At 42.5% G+C, this 16,808-nt stretch overlaps 1 protein-coding gene across 4 annotated transcripts in view; it reads right to left on the bottom strand.

The window, feature by feature from the left end:
* The window catches only part of C11H2orf92 (chromosome 11 C2orf92 homolog), a 42,411-nt gene that overhangs the window by 5,644 nt on the left and 19,959 nt on the right, over window positions 1-16,808 (bottom strand). For 2 of the 4 annotated variants that reach the window (XM_061431578.1, XM_061431579.1), the window contains 3 exons: window positions 12,376-12,468; window positions 11,299-11,370; window positions 5,132-5,209 (listed from right to left, as the gene is read on the bottom strand). In XM_061431578.1, the coding sequence (XP_061287562.1) occupies window positions 5,132-5,209; window positions 11,299-11,370; window positions 12,376-12,468 (243 nt within the window). The remainder of the gene's footprint in view (window positions 1-5,131; window positions 5,210-11,298; window positions 11,371-12,375; window positions 12,469-16,808) is intronic. The other 2 variants (XM_061431580.1, XM_061431581.1) reach the window with 2 other exon arrangements.

The raw sequence follows: 16,808 nt of genomic DNA, 5'->3' as shown, positions 1-16,808 counted from the left end.
GCAATAGGGACCCCCCTGAGAACACGGATGCTGGCATAGCCATTTTGGGGGACTTGCTCTTCCACAAGGACTCTGGGACTGGCAAGCACCATCGTGGAGTCTTTGAGTCCTCCCTCTAGTCTATCAGTGCTGGGGGCTTGCCTGCCCACCATTGGACTGGCACCAGTCCCAGGACTCCTGGGCTCTGCAGCCAGCCACCCCAGGACCCAGTGCTGCAACACCAGAGGGCCCGGCAGGGCCTGGCAGCCAACTAAGTCAAGGGCCAACCTCATCTACCAGCACCCACAGTAGCCAGCCCTGTCACAACAAAAGAGCCCATCAAGCCCACAGAGTGGGCACTGCTAGAGCACATAGCTTGGGAGACCATAGGGAAGTGGGCTGTGGGCCCCCTAGGAAATCTCATACATAAGGCCACTTCTCTAAGAAAAGGAAACATGACTGATTTACTTAACACTTAGAAATAAACACAATTATGTAAAATGTGGAGACATATGAAGATATTTCAAACAAAGGAATAAAACAAAACCCCCAAAGAACTAAGCAAAGTATAGAGAAGCAACCTAGCAGATAAAAAAGGTCATGGTAGGATCATAAAGATGCTCAGTGAACTTAGGAGAATGATGAACAGTGAGAAATTTAACAAAGAGTCAGCAAATATAAAGAAGAAACAAACAGACTTGAAGAATAATAACTGAAATAAAAAATACACTAGAGGGAACCAACAGTACATTAGGTGATACAGAGGAACGGGTCCACAAACTGGAAGATGGAGGGGTGGAAATCACCCAAGCTGAGCATAGAAAGGAAAAAGAATTTTAACAAATGAGGATAGCAAATTAAAAAATATAATATGTTCATATGTTATATTAAATAATGTTCATATGTTATGTTAAACTGAATATGTTAATATATTAATGTTAATGGAGAAAAGACAATCTCTTTAACAAGTGGTGCTGGGAAAACTGGTCAACTGCCTATAAAAGAATGAAACTAGAACACTTTCTAACACCATACACAAAAATAAACTCAAAATGGATTAAAGATATAAATGTAAGACCAGAAACTATAAAACTCCTAGAGGAATATATAGGCAGAACACTCTCTGACATAAATCACAGCAAGATCCTCTATGACCCACCTCCCAGAGTAATGGAAATAAAAGCAAAAATAAACACATGGGACCTAATTAAACTTAAAAAGCTTTTGCACAATGAAGGAAACTCTAGTCAAGGTGAAAAGACAGCCTTCAGAATGGGAGAAAATAACAGCAAATGAAGCAACTGACAAAGAATTAATCTCAAAAATATACAAGCAGCTCATACAACTCAATACCAGAAAAATAAACGACCCAATCAAAAAATGGGCCTAAGAACTAAACAGACATATCTCCAAAGAAGACATACAAATGGCTAACAAACACATGAAAAGATGCTCAACATCGCTCATTATCAGAGAAATGCAAATCAAAACCACAATGAGGTACCATCTCACGCCAGTCAGAATGGCTGCGATCCAAAAGTCTACAAGGAATAAATGCTGGAGAGGGTGCAGAGAAAAGGGAACCCTCTTACACTGTTGGTGGGAATGAAAACTAGTACAGCCACCATGGAGAACAGTGTGGAGATTCCTTAAACACTGGAAATAAAACTGCCATACGAACCAGCAATCCCACTGCTGGGCATACGCACCCAGGAAACCAGAATTGAAAGAGACACATGTACCCCAATATTCACTGCAGCACTGTTATAATAGCCAGGACATGGAAGCAACCTAGATGTCCATCAGCAGATGAATGGATAAAGAAAGCTGTGGTACATATACACAATGGAATATTACTCAGCTATTAAAAAAAACACATTTGAGTCAGTTCTAAGGAGCTGGATGAAACTGGAGCCTATTACCCAGAGTGAAGTAAGTCAGAAAGAAAAACACCAATTCAGTATATTAATGCATATATATGGAATTTAGAAAGATGGTAACAATGACCCTATATGTGAGACAGCAAAAAAGACACAGATGTAAAGAACAGGCTTTTGGACTCTGTGGGAGAAGGCAAGGGTGGGGTGATTTGAGAGAATAGCATTGAAACACATATATTACCATATGTGAGACAGATCATCAGTCCAAGTTCGATGCATGAAGCAGGGCACTCAAAGCCAGTGCACTGGGACAACCCAGAGGGGTGGGATGGGGATGGAGGTGGGAGTAGGGTTCAGGACGGGGGGACACATGTACACCCGTGGCTGATTCATGTCAATGTATGGCAAAAACCACCACAATATTGTAAAGTAATTAGCCTCCAATTAAAATTAATTAATTAATTTTTAAAAATAAAGTAAAATTAAATAAAAATATTTCCAAAAATGAGGATATGTTAATATATTAATATGTATGTTAAATAAAAAATATTTCAAAAATGAGGATATGTTAATATATTAATACATATGTTAAAAAACATTTCAAAAAATGAGGATAGTAAATTTTAAAATATAACATGTTAATATATTGTGTTAAATTAAATATAATATGCTAATATATTAATGTGTATATCCTTCTCCAAGGGATCTTCCCAACCCAGGAATATTGTAGGCAGATTCTTTACCAGCTGAGCCACAAGGGAAGCCCTTAATATATACTAATGTGTTTGTGTACACTAAGTCATGTCCAACTCTTTGCAAATCTATGGACTGTAGCCCACCAGACTCCATGTCCATGGGATTTCCCAGGCAAGAATACTGGAGTGGTTTGCTATTTCCTTCTCCAGGGGATCTTCCCAACCCAGGGATCAAACCCAGGTCTCCTGCATTGTAAGCACTGAGCCACCAGGGAAGCCTGGAATATATTAATATGTATATTAAATTAAAAAATGTTTCCAAAAAATGAGGATAGTTTAAGAAACCTCTGGGACAACATCAAGAAAACTAACATTCACACTGCAGAGAACAAGAAGGAGAAGAGTGAAGAACGGGGCAGGGAACTCACTTGGAGAAATAATAGCTGAAACTTCCCCAATCGGGGAAAGGAAACAGGCATCCAGGTCCAAAAAGCACAGTCTCAAACAGGATGACTCCAAAGAGGTCTGCGCCAAGATCTAAAGTGGCAAAAATTAAAGATAAAGAATATACTCCAATAAAAAGAATTTTAAAAGAAAAAAATAAAGAGGAAACCCACAAAGCAGCAAGGGGAAAAGCAATTTGTCATGTATAAGGAAACTCCCATTAGGCTATCGGCTGACATTTCAGCAGAAACTTTGCAGACCAGAAGGGAGTGGCACGATGTTCAAAGTGGTGAAAGGAAAAAACCTGCAACCATGAATAGTCTACCCCGCAAATATCACTCAGATTTGAGAGAGAGATAAAGAGTTTTACAGACATGCGAAAGCTACGCTGAAGCAGTTTTACAGGAAAACTTAGAGGGACATCTCTAAGCGGGGAAAGAAAAAAAAGACCACGACTGGAAATATGAAAATTACAAAAGGAAAAATCTCATTGGTAAAAGCAAACATATAGTAAGGTAGTGGAATAACCACTTATAAAGCTAGTAGGAAGGTTAAAAGACAGAAGTAGTAAAATCATCTACGGCCACAAAAAGTAAGGATACACAGAACAAAAAGGTGTAAAATCTGACGTCAAAAACGTTAAATATGGCGAGGATGCAGGAGTGGAAATGCAGGACTATCAGAATGCATTCGAACTTAAGAGATCATACTCAATGGTGAAAAGCTGAAAGAATTTCCTCTAAGATCAGAAAAAGACAAGTATGCCTACTCTGTCCACTTTTATTCAGCACGGTATTAGTCCTAGCCAGAGAAACCAGACAAGAAAAAAAAAAAATGAGGAATTCAAATAAACAGTTGGAATCTACAGATTCAATGTAATTCCTATCAAAATACCAATGGCGTTTTTCAAGGAATTAGGACAAATAATTCTAAAATTTGTATGAAGAAAAGAATGAAATATTGCCATCTGTGGCAAATGGATGGACCTAGAGATTATAATACTGAGTGAAGTAAGTCAGACAGACAAAGACAAATATTATACGATCTCACTTGTATGTGGAATGTAAAAAATAATATAAATACACACACACACACATACACACATACACACACACACACACATACACACACACAAACAGAGGAGTGAAACAGATGAGGGAGATTAAGAGGAACAAACTTCCAGTTATAAAATAAACATGTCACAAGGATGTAATGCACTGCACAGGGAATATAGTCAGTAATATTGTAGTAACTTTGTGTGGTGCCAGATAGCAACTAAACTTGAAAAGTGTGAGTTGCTCTGTCACGTCCGGCTCTTTGCGATGTCATGGACTATAACCTGCTAGGCTCCTCTGTCCATGGAATTCCCCAGGCAAGAATACCTGAGTCGGTAGCCATTCCCTTCTCCGGGGTATCTTCTCAACCTAGGGATCAACCTGGGTCTCCTGCGTTGCAGGCAGATTCTTTACCACTTGAGTGATCTGGGAAGCCCAATAACTAAATTTATGGTGATCATTTTGTAATGTATAAAAATATTGGAATACTATATTTTATACCTGAAGCTAATATGATATTTTAAGTCAATTATACTTCAATTTTAAAAAAGAATGTTTCTTAAATTACAAGGGCAATGCAGAAGATTAAATACACCCAAATATTCAATTATTGGTAGAGGGACCACAGAATGGTTTAATAGAAACAGACAGGGTTGAAAATCTACAGCTAACTCTGCAGATGAATCTGTCCAGGAAGTATGTGATAACAGCCTCACATGGTTAAATTATTTCTGGAGAAAGAAAGAAACTTGTTCTTTATTCAATTTGGCTTAGAAAAAGAGAGAAAATGTGCAGATTGATATGACTGGTAATTACTTGACTTTGGAAATGCCAGCTTGTCCAATCAGAGTTGAGAAATTAACCACTACAGACAGAAAACTCTGGATAACATAGATTTAATCTACTAAGGGGTTGTGTTTGCCTTGCTCTTCCATAGCGTTGTTCAAAAAAAAAAAGATGGACTTGCCACTTAAACACAAATTTTGACATTCCTTGTCTCTGTAACACAAAAACAAAAAGCAGAATCAGGAGCCACAATCTACACTTATCACCAATATGGTCATAAATTCTCATTTACCTGACGATCTTCGGAGAGTTTGGGAGATGTTTTCCACATGTGGTGGACTGTGATTCTGATCATCTGCTGGATTGTTTTCTGTGAGACAAAAAATAAGCACGATTACCAAGGTTCGCCAAATACAGTCAATTTTCAAGCTCTATTTCAGCTTTAGAAAGCCATCATCTGTGAGAAAAGCAGCAATCCATTACAAGAGCAAGTACAAGGAACAACCCCCCCTCCCCCTGCCCCACGGGCCGCATTTCCACGGTGGAGACTTGATCCAAGCTGTCCATCAGTAACATCCTAGACCTGGTAAAAATCATCTTGAACGAGCCCAGAACCAAGAAATTTTGGCTTTGTTCTTATGGAAAAGCTGAAGTTTTACATCTTTAGAATTTCTTTGGGTTTCGTTTGTTTTACTCTCAGGAGGCTCTCGCATAGAAATGAGCCTTTGCTTGTGTTAACAATATATTGTTACACTGTTATTGAAGACTAAACTCACTTCAGTGGAGCTACTACTAATCATTAAGGGCTTGAACTCTCCACAAACCTGGGCACACTCTTTCCAAGACACTTCACTTCTCAAAAGGATAATTTCTTCATCCCTCTTCCTAGCCAGCTGTCTTACTTTTTACCATTAATTCTGGTTTTTTGAAAGGTCTAAGGGAGAGATGCGGACAGTGTGGTCTGGGATTTCCTGGTCCCCACAGAGTAGCCCAGAGTGGCTCCTGGCCTCTCAAGAGGGGTCCAGTCAGCCTCCTTTTCTTGTGGGGTGTCACCTTCTCCACTATCCGCAGGGGCTCCTCAGACCCTTTCTTTCTTCACACCCCCCTACTCGAAACACCTTAGGAAGCAGACCTGCTTCTCGTTTGACCTTCCAAAGTCCCATGCAAGTACAACCGAAAACACTTGTTTTGGTGGCAGGGAGTGTGTGGTGCTAGGTCTCTGCTGTGGCACAAGGGCCTCTCTCTAATTGTGGCAAGCAGGCTTAGATGCCCCATGGGCATGAGGGATCCCTGCCCCAACCAGGGATAGAACCTGAGTCCCCTACATTGGAAGGTGGATTCTTCACCGTTGGACCACCACACTTCAGTTCAGTTCAGTTCAGTTGCTCAGTCGTGTCTGACTCTTTGCGACCCCATGAATCGCAGCACGCCAGGCCTCCCTATCCCTTACCAACTCCCGGAGTTCACTCAGACTCACGTCCATCGAGTCAGTGATGCCATCCAGCCATCTCATCCTCTGTCGTCCCCTTCTCCTCCTGCCCCCAATCCCTCCCAGCATCAGAGTCGTTTCCAATGAGTCAACTCTTCACATGAGGTGGCCAAAGTACTGGAGTTTCAGCTTTAGCATCATTCCTTCCAAAGAAATCCCAGGGCTGATCTCCTTCAGAATGGACTGATTGGATCTCCTTGCAGTCCAAGGGACTCTCAAGAGTCTTTTCCAACACCACAGTTCAAAAGCATCAATTCTTTCGAACTCAGCCTTCTTCACAGTCCAACTCTCACATCTATACATGACCACAGGAAAAACCATAGCCTTGACTAGACAGACCTTTGTTGCCAAAGTAATGTCTCTGCTTTTGAATATGCTATCTAGGTTGGTCATAACTTTCCTTCCAAGGAGTAAACGTCTTTTAATTTCATGGCTGCAGTCACCATCTGCGGTGATTTTGGAGCCCAAAAAAGAAAGTCTGACACTGTTTCCACTGTTTCCCCATCTATTTCCCATGAAGTGATGGGACCAGATGCCATGATCTTCGTTTTCTGAACGTTGAGCTTTAAGCCAACTTTTTCACTCTCCTCTTTCACTTTCATCAAGAGGCTTTTTAGTTCCTTTTCACTTTCTGCCATAAGGGTGGTGTCATCTGCATATCTGAGGTTATTGATATTTCTCCCAGCAATCTTGATTCCAGCTTGTGTTTCTTCCAGTCCAGCGTTTCTCATGATGTACTCTGCATAGAAGTTAAATAAGCAGGGTGACAATATACAGCCTTGACGTACTCCTTTTCCTATTTGGAACCAGTCTGTTGTTCCATGTCCAGTTCTAACTGTTGCTTCCTGACCTGCATACAGATTTCTCAAGAGGCAGGTCAGATGGTCTGGTATTCCCATCTCTTTCAGAATTTCCCACAGTTTATTGTAATCCACACAGTCAAAGGCTTTGGTGTAGTCAATAAAGCAGAAATAGATGTTTTTCTGGAACTCTCTTGCTTTTTTGATGATCCAGCAGATGTTGGCAATTTGATCTCTGGTTCCTCTGCCTTTTCTAAAACCAGCTTGAACATCAGGAAGTTCACAGTTCACATATTGCTGAAGCCTGGCTTGGAGAATTTTGAGCATTACTTTACTAGCATGTGAGATGAGTGCAGTTGTGTGGTAGTTTGAACATTCTTTGGCATTGCCTTTCTTTGGGATTGGAATGAAAACTGACCTTTTCCAGTCCTGTGGCCACTGCTAAGTTTTCCAAATTTGCTGGCATATTGAGTGCAGCACTTTCACACCACAGAAGTCCCTAAAACATTTTTTAAATACCTTCAATTATAGCAGGTTTCTGTCCAGGAATTATTAATGACACTGATTCTCTTACTAGCTGTGAGCTTTTGGAAGACAAGAATGCCCCCTCTAGTTACCCAATTCCTGGCACAATGCTGACCACTGAGAAGGAGAGTAATGCTGCTGCTGCTGCTAAGTCGCTTCAGTCGTGTCCGACTCTGTGCGACCCCAAAGACGGCAGCCCACCAGGCTCCCCCATCCCTGGGATTCTCCAGGCAAGAAGACTGGAGTGGGTTGCCATTTCCTTCTCCACTGCATGAAAGTGAAAAGTGAAAGGGCCGTCGCTCAGTCATGTCCGACTCTTAGCGACCCCATGGACTGCAGCCCACCAGGCCCCTCTGTCCATGGGATTCTCCAGGCAAGAGTACTGGAGTGGGGTGCCATTGCCTTCTCCCAAGGAGAGCAATAGGTAGGTCTTAACTGAGATTGCGACTGCAAGCAACCTCGTGAAAGACACTGAACCAGAGCCACCAGTTATACCTGTCTTGTTGGCCCAGACTGTAGTTATTTGAAGGCTGAAAAGCACTGGAGGCTCTGCTTCCAAGATGGCTCACACAGCTGTTGGCAGAAGGTCTCACCTCTGCACCAGCTGTAGGCAAGAGGACTCAGCTCCCCATCACAGGGGACCCCTTAGAACTGCTGGAGTGTCCTTACAACATGACAGCCAACTTACCCCCAGTCAATCCCAGACACAGCCAGGCGGAAACCCCAATGTCTTCTATGGCCTAATCTCAAGAGTGGCACATCACTTCTGCCATATTCAGTCATCAGAGGCAAGTCACTACGTTTAGCCCACAAGCAAGGGAATGGAGATGAAGCTCCATCTTTTGAAGGGAGGGGTATCAAAAACTTTATGGACATATTTTAAAACTGCAGTTTTTGTGACTCTTTGTGACCCCATGAACTGTAGCCCGTCAGGCTCCTCTGTCCATGGGAGACAGTATTCTTCAGGCAAGAACACTGGAGTGGGGTGCCATCCCCTTCTCCAGGGGATCTTCCCCACCCAGGGATTGAAACTGCATCTCTTGTGTCTCCTACCACTGCTCTACCTAAAATCACAGTAAGAATGAAATTCCAAGGAAAACCGTTGAACAAAAAAGGAACATTCACTTGTGTCTATATAAATGGGGATTTTAATCAGCTGCCTCTGGTCTGGTGTAAGAATTGTGGATGGAGAGAAGTAACATCCTTACAGAGGCGTCTATACTCTGCAGGAAGCCAGGATCTAGGTATACAACCTGTACCATTAAGCAGAGACCCCTGAAGGATTCCCAAGATATTAGATTGAACCGCATGAAACTGGAGATCTTTGACAATTTTTCACCTGCAAAAACAGTAAGTTCAAATGATTCAACCTAACATTAGAGTCCCAAGGGAGGTTTTCTAGTCTACATATTTCTTCTAATTTTGAGACTCCTAGAAACCCAACATTAAGGATTAGCAAGATAAATGTGATGATCAATTTGTAATGTGATCCTTTGTTTACAAAGAAAATACAGAATTGGCTTCACACCAAGTTTAGATCGATCACTGCACACCTTGGGGATCTGGGAAAAGAGAGGAAAATAAGTCCATTTTGTACTTAGAAAGTGGTCAAACATCCAGTCAAGCTCTTCTCAAGGAGAAAAAGCAATAAAGCTGATGATCGATCGACAGTTTTAGAGGTGATGTCATTTTTGGTAATACACAAACGTTGAAATCTACCAACAGGACCAGTAGGGATATGCCGCAAATGTCTGGGGGGGCGGCACATTTTTCCCAGGGGACCAAGTTTAATTGGGCACCAGGGACTCCTGTGTCATAACAGGGAGGCAGCAAGTGCTCACTGTCAGGGTCTGCATCTGACAGTTCTTTCACATGGCAATCACTTGAAAGGAAAACGCTGCCCTCACTGTTCTCCACTGGTAATGTTTCCAGCAGGGGGAGCCCACTCAGCAGAAGACAGAAGGAGGTCCTGGCCTGGGGATACTGGGCAGCTAGTCTAGTGAGAAAATGTAAGGACTCGAGCAATGGCAAATTACTGCTCAGTGTCGCGTCTGTGAAACTCTTTTACCTAAAAGTTCTTCCAGGTGTCCTTAAAAGGGACCCTGGGTAGTCATTTCACAGAAAAACGGGATGACGTGGACTGTGTTGATAAGGCCACTCTCGCCCAAGTGTGGTCCTCAGCACAGAGACATCCTCTCGCTCCTTCCAGTGGAGACCCGGGTACCAAAGAGATGCCCGACCATATCTAATTTATGACTATCAAGCAATTTACAGAAGGAAATGTGTAGGGCAAATTCAGGGATATTAGAACTATTTATTTTAAAGAGAATTCTGTGGTAAATCGATCTTCGAAAGCCATCTAAGCCAATGGTTCCAAATGCCAGGGCCTGGCGTCTGACCGACTGTAGCCAAGTCACTCAGAGAATATGAAAAGATGTGCAGAACCAGGACTCCACTTCTAGAGATTCCTGGTCACTTCTGGAAATAAGGTCTCCCAGAGAAGGAAATGGCAACCCACTCCAGTATTCTTGCCTGGGGAAATCCCATGGACAGAGGAGCTTGGCGGGCTACAGGTCAGGGGATCACAAAGAGTCCAGACATAACTGAGCCACTAACACTTTCTACTTTCTGGAAATAAGGATTTTTTTTTTTTGGTGGGGGGAGGCGGAGGCGGCATGTGGGATCTCAGTTCCCTGACCAGGGATCAAACCTTCATCCCCTGCATTGGAAGTGCGGAAGTCCTAACCACTGGACCACCGGGAAAGTCCCAGAAGAAGGCTATTGAACAAGCTCTTTCCGTTCCACAGCCTCTTCCCTGTGGCTGATGCATAGTTGGGACTGGGAACCACTGACCTAGTTTCTATTTCTGCACCCAGGAAAGACTACAGAGTTGCCAGCTCAGACAGTGACATATTTAGCCTTTTTTGTTTTTGATTCTTTCTTGGCTGCACCATGCAGCTTTTGGGATCTTAGTTCCCTGTCCAGGAATTAAATCTGTGCCCCTGCAAGTGCTGAGCCTAACCACTGGACTGCCAGGGGAAGTCCTTATTTTTCCTTTTATATCTTTAAATCTGTCAAGGGAAGAAATGCTGCGTGGGATTCTAGTTCCTTATCCTGTCTTCATCCCGTTTTGCGTTCATCCTAATTGGATCTGAGATGAGTCTGCTCATCCTCTGAAGGATCGAGAGAGCCCTCCGGGTACCGATTCCAGGAAGTGCTCAGCCCCTCACTAGCCCTGCCCCCAAGGTAGAGGAGGGACTTCACTGCTAAGTTTGGGAGGATTCAGGGGCTTGTGACTGGCTCCTTTCTCCTTCCCTCTCTCTCTAGCTCTCTGCCTCTGTCTCTCTGCAGAGAGCAAACATTTTGATCTGCTCCTCTATGCTATGAGTTTTACAAAAGCCACATCTCTCGCGGAGGGGAACTGGAGAAGGCAAGGGTATCCCAAACCTTAGCAGTGGTCACAGCACTCTTCCTGGTTCCAGGGGAAGCACCCCATCAGCCAGCCAAGTATTCCTGGAGAAGATGGTCTGAGCTCCATCTGCTGGAGCTTCAGCTTAGTGTCACACTCTGTTCTGAACTTGGGCAACGGGAAGAAGAGGTATCACTTATTGACCCCTAACTCCAATTTTATCCATCTGCATTTACCGTTATTGGACATTCTGCCTGTGCTGTCAAAGAAAAATTCTGGTTCATGAGAATTCCCATCAACAGTTGCTCCTGTGATGATGAAACACATGAAAAAAACAGAAAAAAAATTTATCAGTACATCCTTAAAAGCACCTCAGGCCCCTATTTTTAGTGTTTTTTTAAAAGGATTTTTCATATTATTTTCCATTATGGCTTATCACTGGATATTGAATATAGTTTCCTGTGCCATACCGTAGGACCTTGCTTGTATTTATCCTCTATATACTAGTTTGCATCTACTAATCCCAAGCAGCTCCCAATCCAGGGAGCTAATGCAGAAAGCAAATGCTAATGCTAATGTAGAAAGCAAATTGTACTTGGAATGTGTGTTTGGAAGTTTGTATGTTATTGTGGAGAGAAGCACCAGCTAGTTGCTGAGTGCAGAGACCATGGCAATGGAACCTCAGATATCGAAGTTCACATCTTTATGCAAAAATTTCAACACAGCACTCACTCCTCCGCTGCCAGGCCCTGCTGGCAATTTCTGACACACAATTCCGTCCTTGTGACCTGTGATCTGCCTTAATCCTCAAAGTGTTCCTTCAAAAATAATAATGTTATGAAGCTGCTTTACACTTTTGTTATTTCTACAGATGTCCCTAGGGCAAGTGATTTTTGTCCTTGATCTTATCCATGGAATGAGGCTCTAACGACTGCACCAGCTCTCACCCAGGCCTGGGATTACCCTCAAGCCATGTCACGCACGTGGAAGTATGAAGCGTGTTCAGCAAAAAGTTAGAAACGGTAAACCCCATTTGCAATTCCAGTCTCTGTCCTCTGAACAGCCTCCAGAAAGTAAGAACTTGTCTGGCCCATGAACTTGAGGGATTTGCCCCAAATAGGGGGATAGTCACGCTTTCATCTCGGAGGTTTATAGAGAAAATTTCAGACAGTTCTTTCCTTCACATCTCAATTTGTCTTTGCCGCACAAGTAGCTATTCTAAAGAACGGTAAGATGACAGCACAGTGCCTCCAACACAGAATATAAGCCAACAGAAAAACACACACTTAAGAGTTTTAAGCATGTATACTTGCTTTCTTTTGTGTCTCTCTTTGTAATTGATCTGCCAGCTGCTGCTCTTGTTTCTTCTAATGGAACTTTGGAAAATACTTGCAGTAGAATTTCATCTCAAGAGAAGTAAATAAAGGCGTATTAATATCAGCAGTGGTGTTATAATTTTTTGTAAAAATTTTGTAAAAAAATTTTACAATTTTTCTCTCTTAATACAGTGAATAAATAATACAAACTCAACAAATATATGAAATTACACTCTCAAAGTCTTTCTGTTAGAAAGGGAACTTCTAATGATATAAATCATTTCTGAAAAATTGTGATTCCACTAGATGTCCTGGGCAGTAAAAATTGTCCACTAAAGATATGTGGCTAGAAATTTTCTCCCAAATCTCATAATATGGAGTCATAATTTTCCTTCTTACTCTTGTTGTCATTTTGACCCACCTCTGACACTTTCCCCAGGACAGCACATAAAAATGGGTGAAGTCTGGAGGGTAAAAATAAAGCAGAATAGATCTTTAAGCCAGAAAAACCTCTCTGTGTATAAAAAGTTTTTTAAAAGAAATCTGTTTATAAACTGTTCCTAACTTTTCATGTTACAGTTTTTTTTTAATATATGCACTTCTTCTTCCATTTTTAGGGCTTCCCTGGTGGCTCAGATGGTAAACAATCTGCCTGCAATGCAGGAGACCTGGGTTCAATCCCTGGGTTGGGATGATTCCTTGGAGAAGGGAATGGCAATCTACTCCAGTATTCTTGCCTGGAGAATCCCATGGACGGAAGAGCCTGGTGAGCTACAGTCCATGGGGGTCACAGAGTTTGACACGACTGAGTGACTAACACATTTCACTTCCTAAATTTTTTACTCATGTATTTTTGACCATGCTGGGTCTTCGTTGCTGCTCAAGAGCTTTCTCTAGTTGCAGCGAGCAGGGGCTGCTCTTTGGTGTGGTGCACAGGCTTCTCACTGCAGTGACCTCTCTTATTGTGGAGCACAGGCTCTAGGGCATGCAGGCTTCAGTAGTTACAACACAGGTTTAGTAGTTGGGGTGAATGGGCTTAGTTGCTCCATGGCATATGGAATCTTCCCAGAGCAGGGATCAAACCCACGCTCCCTGCGTTGGCAGGTGGATTCTTATCCACTGCACCACCAGGGAAGTCCCCTTATTTTTTAAACAATATTTATTTATTTGGCTGCGCTGGGTCTTAGTTGCGGCAGGTGGATTCTCTAGTTGTGGAGCATGGGCTTAGTTGCTCCTCAGCGTGTGGGACGTTAGGTCCCCAACCAGCGACCAACCCATGTCCCATGCATAGCAAGGCAGATTCTTAACCACTAGACCACCAGGGAAGTCCCTCTCCTTCCCTTTTAAAAGTTTCCCGTCTTCTACTTTTCCCTGGGGACAGCAGCTTTGTCTGTCCTTCTAGGTTGACTTTGCAAAGCCACAGAAAATAGTTATCACAAATTCAGTTTATTTTGTGTATATTCTGAATCCTTTTTCAAGAGCTATTGGTACATTGGTGAGGGGTCTACTCACCTGATGGGCTAAATGCTAACAATAAGGATGCCAAGTTTAGCCATCACATTCACTCATTCAAGATGATGAGTTCTCACAGCCCCTTCCTTGATGAATGCAATGACCTACCGGCTCCTGAACGATTGCTCAGAGAGACTGGCAAGTTTATTGGTGGCTCACCAATGCCAAAATCAACACTGGCCTGGCAGTGGGCATGTCAGTCAACCCAAGGGGGAGATGGGACCCCTCCGAACTCTGCACCAGACACCGTCTTCAGATGCACCCACTCCCTTTTCACACACGTGGGGCTGGATTCAGAGACACAGGGGAACTGCTAAGAAGAGAAATGTGCTCTCATTCCTAGATGGGAATTTCTGAAAGCCTGGATACAGTGACTCCAAGAGCTCTCTGCATCTACTCAATCCTTCAATCATGGTCACTTACCAACGATCAATTAGCCAGACTTATTGATCCTTATCTCACACATGGAATAAGGGCAAACCCGGAATTCCTGAAATGCTTTATCTGCATCAGTTGAGATGATCATGTGGTTTTTTATTTCATTCTGTTAATGTATAATAGTATGTTACATTGATTGATTGATTTTCCTATGTTGAACTGTTTTGGTGTTGGTTTAGTTACTAAGTCGCGTGGGACACTTGCAACCCTGTGGACTGTAGCTGGCCAGGCTCCTCTGTCCCTAGGATTTCCCAGGCAAGAATACTGGAGTAGGTTGCTATTTCCTTCTCCAGGGGACATTCCCAACCCAGGAATCGAACCCACGTCTCTTGCATTGGAGGAGGATTCTTTACCTCTGCACCAGGGAGCCACCAGGGAATCCCGAACTGTTTTAACTTCCAGGAATAAATCCCACTTGGTCTAGTGTATAATTCTTTTAATAGGATTATATTCCGTTTCCTAGCATTCTGTTGAGGAATTTTGCATTTATTTTTTTGCATTTATATGGACAAGTGATATTGCTCTGTAGTTTTCTTACAGTGTCTCTATCTGGCTTTGGTATCAGGGTAATATTGGTCTTTTAAAATGAGTTAGGAAGTTTTCCCTCCTCTTCAACTATTCATTGTTTCATTTTCATATATTTGTGCATTTTCCAATTTTCTGTTATAAATTTCTAGTTTCATTCCAACGTGATCAGGAAAGATACTTTATATGATTTTAATCTTTTTCAATGTATTCTGGAGTTGTTTTGTGGCCAACATATGGTCTATCCTGGAGAATATTACATACAAAATTGATAAGAATGTATTTTCTTTCTTTTTTTTTTTTTCAGTGTTACAGCTCTATTTTATTTAGAAGATAGCAGGAGAATCCAAGACTTGAAGAGAAGAGAGTGGGGAGGGAGGGAGAGAGAGTGAGAGAGAGAGAGATAGAGCGCATGCACGCGGGAGAGAGAGTCAGTGAGAAAGCGCTTTGGCTCCTCCTTTTACATGTTTTTTCCTCCACCTGGGCCTACTCTATGCAAATTGGGCTTAGCCAGGAGTGCTGTTTGTTCTGTTTGTTCTGCCTGAAGTCTTCACTCTGGTCCTCGGACCTTCCTTGTCTTTTAGCCACCGCCATTTTGGACTCCTTTTCCCTATTCTACCTACCTAACGTTCCCCCCTCAAGAGATGGGAGGCCCAAATCTTTGGGAATAGGGGCGTCGAGGTCTTTCTGGCTACTTCCTGCTGAACTGGGATGGCGAGGGGTATTGGGCCTCCGCCTCTTGCTAGTCTCAGTCCTCAGAGTCCTTATAGCGGTGTCCAAGGGTGTGTGATATTTTCCGTGGTCAGCTGTAGTTTTATATGTTTGTTGAACTGGCACTGCATGTTGTAGCTGGTTGACCTTAACCGGAGGTCTTCTGGAATCTGAGACTGGGCCGTGTGAGCTTCCTGCTGAGTTCGTTTTTCACTGTCCCGGTTTCCAGCACGATGGGCCTTCCCCTGCGCTGGATTTCTTCATCTTCTGCTTCTAGTGCAGGAGCTTCACTGAGTTGGGTTCCTGCCGTGCTTGGCCTCTTCCACGCAGAGGTTGTTTCAGCCAGGTTATATCTGAGTCACGGCACCATAGATGTCATGCGAGTGTATGTTCCTCGGTTCTTTGTCTCGTCACAACAAAGATTTGGAGCGACGGACATTAAAGCGCTCGGCGCGTCACAGCTCTTGGGTCTTGGACAAACCATGCTACAGCTCTTAGGCAAATCAGTGTTACAGCTCTATTTTATTTAGAAGATAGCAGGAGAATCCAAGACTTGAAGAGAAGAGAGTGGAGGAGTGCGTGGGGAGGGAGGGAGAGAGAGAGAAAGAGAGAGAGAGATAGAGCGCATGCACGTAAGAACGTATTTTCTGCTGTTGTTGGTGGCATGTTCTGTATAAGTTTGTTGGGTCTAAGTAGCTTATAGCAGGGAAGTATTCTATTTTTTATTGATTATCTAGTCTTATCTATTATTTAAACTTGGATATTAAAGTTTCCAAGTATTATTATAGAACTATTTCTTCATTCAATTCTGTCCATTATTGGTTCATATATTTGGGGGCTCTGTTGCTGTGTACATATGTGTTTATAACTGTTATGTCCTCTTTCTGTACTGAAATTCTTATCAATATATGTGCTTCCTTGTCTCTTGTAGACATTTTTACTTGAAATCTATTTTTTTAGCCATTCCAGCTATATTATTTTGGTGAATATTTGCATGGAATACCTTCTTCCATTGTTTTACTTTCAACCTCTTTGTATCCTTTTACCCTGAGTCTCTTGTAGACAGCAAAGAGATCCTTTCTTTCTATCCAGTTTGCTACTTTCCGCCTTGTAATAAGCATCTAATTCATTTATATTTAGTGTGATTACTGATCAGGAAGAATTTACTAATGCCATCTAGCTATTTGTTTCCACTTATATATTTTGGGAGTTCTTTGGTTTTCTGCAATGTTACATTTTGATTG

Source organism: Bos javanicus, chromosome 11 (assembly GCF_032452875.1).
Source record: "Bos javanicus breed banteng chromosome 11, ARS-OSU_banteng_1.0, whole genome shotgun sequence".
Lineage (NCBI taxonomy): Eukaryota > Metazoa > Chordata > Mammalia > Artiodactyla > Bovidae > Bos > Bos javanicus.
The sequence above is the reverse complement of the archived record's forward strand: the minus strand, read 5'-3'. Positions and strand labels throughout refer to the sequence as shown.